The sequence below is a fragment of the Bos indicus x Bos taurus genome, chromosome 4 (genome assembly GCF_003369695.1).
Source record: "Bos indicus x Bos taurus breed Angus x Brahman F1 hybrid chromosome 4, Bos_hybrid_MaternalHap_v2.0, whole genome shotgun sequence".
Classification (NCBI taxonomy): Eukaryota; Metazoa; Chordata; class Mammalia; order Artiodactyla; family Bovidae; genus Bos; species Bos indicus x Bos taurus.
In genome coordinates, this window is record NC_040079.1 from 93,374,180 (window position 1) to 93,380,179 (window position 6,000).

The following is a 6,000-nucleotide window of genomic DNA, read 5'->3' on the forward strand; positions in this document are numbered from 1 at the left end:
AACAAGGGTCTCCTGAATTGCAGGCAGATTCTTTACCAACTGAGCTATCAGGGAAGCCCATGACAGATGAAAGGGCTAATAATAAAGTATAATGAAGTATGAGGTTTTCGGAAAGAATATTTGTTCTGTTTAAGAGAACAAACACATTTTCTCAAAGAATGCCTTTGAAACATGCTTAATCTCTGCTAAAACATGATCCTAAAGAAAGTATACATGGTGGCATTCTTTTGGTGTAATATGAATTATTTTAGAACTCTACTATCTCACTAACTTAGATTTACTTTGTCCATTTGTCTTCTCTCAGTAAGAGAAGTTTTGTTTAGTTGGGTGATTGATTTCTCCTATGGTGATAAATGTCTTTTAAAATACCTAGACATCTCTTCTCCACATTTTAATTATGGATGTAGGGAATAGAAAAATATTTACGTTTTCAATATCATCTATTTCTTTTCCTATAATTTTGTTTTTCTTTAAATTTTCATTGTAGATTTTAATCAACTTTCTCTTCTGTCCATTAAATTGGATATTTGCCACATGGCTTTTTATTACACTCTATAGACTATACTTTTGCGTTTGGAGATAAAAAGCAAGTTACAGAAATAACATTTTAGAAAAATAAAGAGAAACAGTAGCCTAGGATATTCATATACTTTTAGAATAAACCGGATGGTGCTTTAGATGTACTCAGTTATGGAGTAGAAAGAAATCTTAATGCATTTATACGATGAATATTTATTGAGAGCATTTCATGAGCCAGACACTATTCTTTACACTGATCGTTGCCTCCTTAGAGTTTACATTCTACTGGGGGGACACAGAAGACATACAAAAGAAATAGATGAAGCACAGTATATTGGATAGTGCTAAGAGCCGAGGAGACAGATAGTGCAGGAAAATGGAAGTGACAGGTGATTTGCAGTTGTGAGTGGATGACACTTACATGAAGACTTGAAGGAAGTGAGGAAAGATATAAAAATAAGTATTTTTATATGTACAGAATTCCTCACCTGTTTTTTAGTGAATTTAAAAACTATTTGCTTAAAATTATATTGTACCCTAGTTAGAAACATACTTTTTAGGAGTTGCATGTTTCTTTTGAAAGCAATAAAGTGTTGTTTTGGGGGCCCTGTTTATAAATAATTAAGAATGATCCTACATGATGTTCCCACACTCAGGTGTCTCTAGTAACTTCATGTTGCCTGTGAGTGAACTCCAAGTGTGCTCACCCTGCCAGTTGGAGCACTGTCAGTTTTCCATTCTTTTCACCACTTTCTTTTACAGGAATCCTAAAACGGAGCCAAATTGTTCCACCCCATTTGTTTGTATGTTTTCCACACTTGGGGCTCATTTCCTTATTCATGTTCTTAAATCCTTTATCTGTTTGTACCAATCAGATCCTGCCAATGCACTATTAGTGTGTTGCAAGTTTTTTTAAATCAGAGATCAAGTTTCCACATTTGTTTGTAGTATTTCTCATTGTGCATTAGATGGAGAATATTTTTATAGTGTTTTAGAGTTTACAGATCACTTTTCACTTTATCTCATCAAAGCTTTATACATTCTCACAGTAATAATGATATTGGTTATTATAAATTCCCATTTTACAGATGAGGAAAGAAACTCAGGGTGGGTGAGTTATATAGGTATTAAGGGACAGGGCTTCCCAGATGGCTCAGTGGTAAATAATCCGACCTGCCAATGCAGGAGACACAGGAGACGTGGGTTCTGTCCCTGTATTGGGAATATCCCATAGAGGTGGAAATGGCAACCCACTCAAGTATTCTTGCCTGGAAAATCCCACAGACAGAGGAGCCTGGTGGTCTGCTATCCATGGGATCACAAAGAGTCTGACACAGCTGAGTGACATTAGGGACAAGATTATAACACTTAGTTTGGGGTTTCTGAGTCTGGGTTGTGCTTTTTCTGTTGTTTGTATTGTCTCCCAATACCATACAAGTGTGTCCATATTTTTGATGTATATAAGTTTTAAGTCAGTTATTAAACTTATATTAAGGTCATTCTCTGAATACTGGCTATTTATCAGTCACTCAAATGTGTACTTTACATGTTTTAACTTAGAATACTTTTGTATTTCCTTTGAATAATGAATTGTGTTTATTTCCCCTCCCCTTATTTAGATGAACTGAAGCACATTATTGGAGCTGAGACAACACGGAAAGGTATTCTTCGTGTTTTTGAAATGTTTCAGCACAACCAGTTAAATAGGAGAATGGTTTATGTCTTTTTGGAAGGCTTTTTGGAAACCTTATTTCCACAGTATAAATTCCGTGAACTTTTCAACAAACTGCATTCACGGTCAAAGCAGATGCAAAAATACAAACAGAAACTTCAAACTACTCAAGCGCCTTCTTTACAGAAAAGGTGACACTCCAATCTCTGAAACTGGTGTTCATTTTGTCCAGGACTAATGGTATGGACGGATCTTCTGGGGCTTAACTCATATACTGTTGTGTCTGCACCGGTCTTTTAGTGTCTCAGAATAGATTATTAATACATCCATATGACTGCCATTCTTCTCATCATTGTCTATAATCCAGCCACTTGTACCAAGAGAGATTTCTGTGTCTTAAATGATTTGGTGCATATTTTTGCAACACTGAGAGGATACTGCCTACAGCTCAAGCAAGGATGACATTGGTCTCTTCCGTTTCAAACTAATCAGCATTCTCCAGCAATGACAAAGTGCCAGAGTGTATATATGAGAGCTAAGGAAAGCACAAAACAATGGTTCACAGACAAATTGGCTAATTTGTTTAACAGTGGGAAACCGTGCAATGTACTGTTTGGAGGGGTTTGTTTTGCATAATGGTTTTATATATCTTTGTCGGAATTTTGATACAGTGTAGATTAGCCAGGTGAATGATCTTTGAAACATCTGTTTCAGGTCTAGGGAAAATGACAGAATGCCCTTAAAGTATGAAGTGACATATCCAAATTACACTTTTGTTTTCATGACATAAGAACCTAATGTAAAATAAAACCAGTCACAACCAAAGTTTGATTGGATTTGTTATTCATTGGTAGAAAACAGATTTTAAGTAATTCTTCTATGTCTTAAGGGCTCTATTTTGCTCTTATGGTACTCATAATTAAGTTTTATTTTGGCATTCTGTGTGCAAAAAGAAGCATATGGTGGCTCTTAAGTTTTGAAGTTATTACAGCTTTCTTTAAGAGATTACTGATTATATAATAGGGGCTAGAATTTGTTGAAGGAACTGCCAAATACTTCTTAAAATATGGAAATTTAAAAAAAGTACTCCTGAAAGTTACTCTATGATAATTTTAAATTGTGTGATCTAGACATACGTTAGGTGATTGCAAAAATAGCAAATCAAAGGATTAAATGAGCTTATAAGTTGTATGTAAACATACAAATTCCTAACTCTATTACAGTGTACATATATGAAAAGAAATAATGAAAACAGAACTATAATATTTTTTAAAATATGCTTTTATTTATATTTTGCATAATGTAAAATTCTACTAAATAAAGCAAGTTGGCAAAACCCCTTGGTGTATACATTTAAGTCCCTAAAATAATTTTATACCAACAACAAAATACCTTTTCCAGTTTTGGAGCTTCTGCATTTCCTTTCGTTTTCTCAGTCTCCATTTGTCCATCTTGGAAGTCTTCATATGTTTTATATGCAGGACTTCTGCATAGTTTAACTTCCACTAAGTGTTTGGGTGTCTCAGCGTTTTTTGTTTTAAAAATATTTAACACTAAAACCTTATAATAGTGAAGCTATTTATCAGAAGACCACTGAGCCAAGATGCTGGTGTTAAAAGAACTTCCGGGTGCTTAGGATAAAGGGACAGAGTATTGGTATCCCAGTTGTTTGGGAGTTTTAAGATTGGGACAAGATGTTATTGTCTTGTTCTTGCTGAGATCCTACTTATGAAGCAAAGCCTGATAGAATAAAGCCTTCCTCTAAAGCTTTATGATAATGATCATATTTATTAACAATGCTGTTATGCATACTTAGAGTTTGCATATATTCAGCCTGTGTTGCATGTCTTCAGAATTACATAAATCCCTTTCATTTAAACTTCCAAATAAGAAAAGATCTTTATTGACTCTGGTGGAAGAAATAATATTTCTTCTCAATGTATCTTCCTGCCCCAGGCTTTAGAAGAAACATGTGAAACATGTCTGTAGGAAGCATCAGCATGGCCATAAGTGCAATGATTTTAAGATACACCCCTGCCCATTTCCAGTATATTTTTGACATAAGTAAATATTAAGAGTAAACAGAATTCATGTAAGAGTCTACTGTGTACATGTGAAAAAGCATTTCTAGATAATGTGAGGAACGCTGGCCATCAACCAGGGAAAGGTCATGCAGTATTGCAGATTTTCATGAAGCCCTGCAAGATAACTGCAGTCATACCAAAAACTATTAGAGTAAGTGGGTTTTTAAAATAATTTTTGTTTAAAAGAGTTTATATTTCAGAAGCAGAAATGTCAAATGGTAGTCTATGTAAACGGTTGTGCATCTTCTCTTTGCACATCTCTGTTTTACATCAGAGAAAGCTGTGGTCATGCTAAAATTAGATATACTTTTTGAGTGATTTGGTCGAGCTGTGTGTAAAATATTTAACCCATAAGTCAAGTACAGTGTACTATGTTTAATGAAGTTACTACATTTAATGCATTTATTGCATATATGAATATATACAGGAAGAGGCTTTATGTCTTCTGATATTTGATTTTTGAATGTGTTTTTAAGTCAGTGGTGCCTTTAGGCAAGAACCTTCAAAATTAATCATTCTTCATTTGAGTTTTTCTGATTTTTCAGGTAACATAAACTATTTAGAAACCATCACTAATAACTTACAGTTCATTCCTCTAAAAAATTGATTGTATGATTTAAATATAATACTAAGATGGGCATTTCCTGTGATTAGGGTTTTCTGAATAGTTGCTGAAAACAATTGTGCCATTGACCAATGGATGCACTTGGTTAGCCTTAATTTTTATTTTAAAAAACATTTAAAACTTTCTTGAATATAGCAGTTCCTTCATTTTAAGTTTCTGCTGCGGGTGTTTGGAAAAAAATCAAACAGTTAAGTGCTACTAGAAAGTGTACCAATTTTTAAAAATTTAAGAACAATATAAAATTTCACAATCTAAAATTTTAATTTGTGCAATATTTTCATTTAATGCATGTGTATTTGAGTAATTGTAAAATAAATGAATTTTTAATGTTTTGAGATCTAGTTAAACTGTCTTCTTAACCCAACAACTTAACATTCCGTTGTTGCTGCATCCTTTTATTTAAGGACTTGTTTTAAAAGTCGTTTTGTCACTCCTTGTAAAATTCTTTTGTTATTAGTAAATTTTGCTTATAGGAGCATGGCTCCTGTATTACAAGGGAAAAATATAAAGAGCACATTTTAGGATTACAATTGTTTAAAGATAACTTGTGCATATCATTGTACAATAAGTGTCAACTGTGTGCCTAACTATTCTATCAATACTTCTTTAACAAAGAAGAAACAGCAATCAGAATGTCAGTTATTTTTATTGAACTAAAAAGATTTAAAATTTTATTTGGTTTGCATTATGTTTTGTCCATTAGAAAATACTAATAAAGTATTAACAAACCTTTTTGTTGAATTTTATTTCATAGTGATGTATTTTTATTACTTTTAAAAAGTGCTTGTTCAGTTGTCTTACCTTTAGTATCTGTGTGTATTTTGCTTTCTTTTCAGTTTGGAAATCAAGCAACTCAAGTCCTAGGTTGATGGATAAACTACTGGGTGATTACTGACTTACTACAACAAATTGAATTTACTTTTTCCTTTCATGGGGCAAGTAATTTAGTACCTCAGCATTAAAGAAACTTCATTCTTCCCTACATACAAAATTATAATTTTCCCATAAAGAGAAAGACCTATAAGTAATCTGTTAACAATTTTTGTTTGACCTCATTTTAAATTCATAATATGCCTGCTATTATGAGGTTTCAGTTTTAA

General features: G+C 33.1%; 1 protein-coding gene across 3 annotated transcripts in view; it reads left to right on the top strand.

Moving 5' to 3' along the window:
- Window positions 1-5,646, top strand: part of SNX13 (sorting nexin 13) — a 147,842-nt gene extending 142,196 nt beyond the window's left edge. For 2 of the 3 annotated variants that reach the window (XM_027539994.1, XM_027539996.1), the window contains one exon: window positions 2,139-5,646. In XM_027539994.1, the coding sequence (XP_027395795.1) occupies window positions 2,139-2,386 (248 nt within the window). In that variant the 3' untranslated portion in view covers window positions 2,387-5,646. The remainder of the gene's footprint in view (window positions 1-2,138) is intronic. The other variant, XM_027539995.1, reaches the window with a different exon arrangement.
- The last annotated feature ends 354 nt before the right edge of the window (window positions 5,647-6,000 follow it).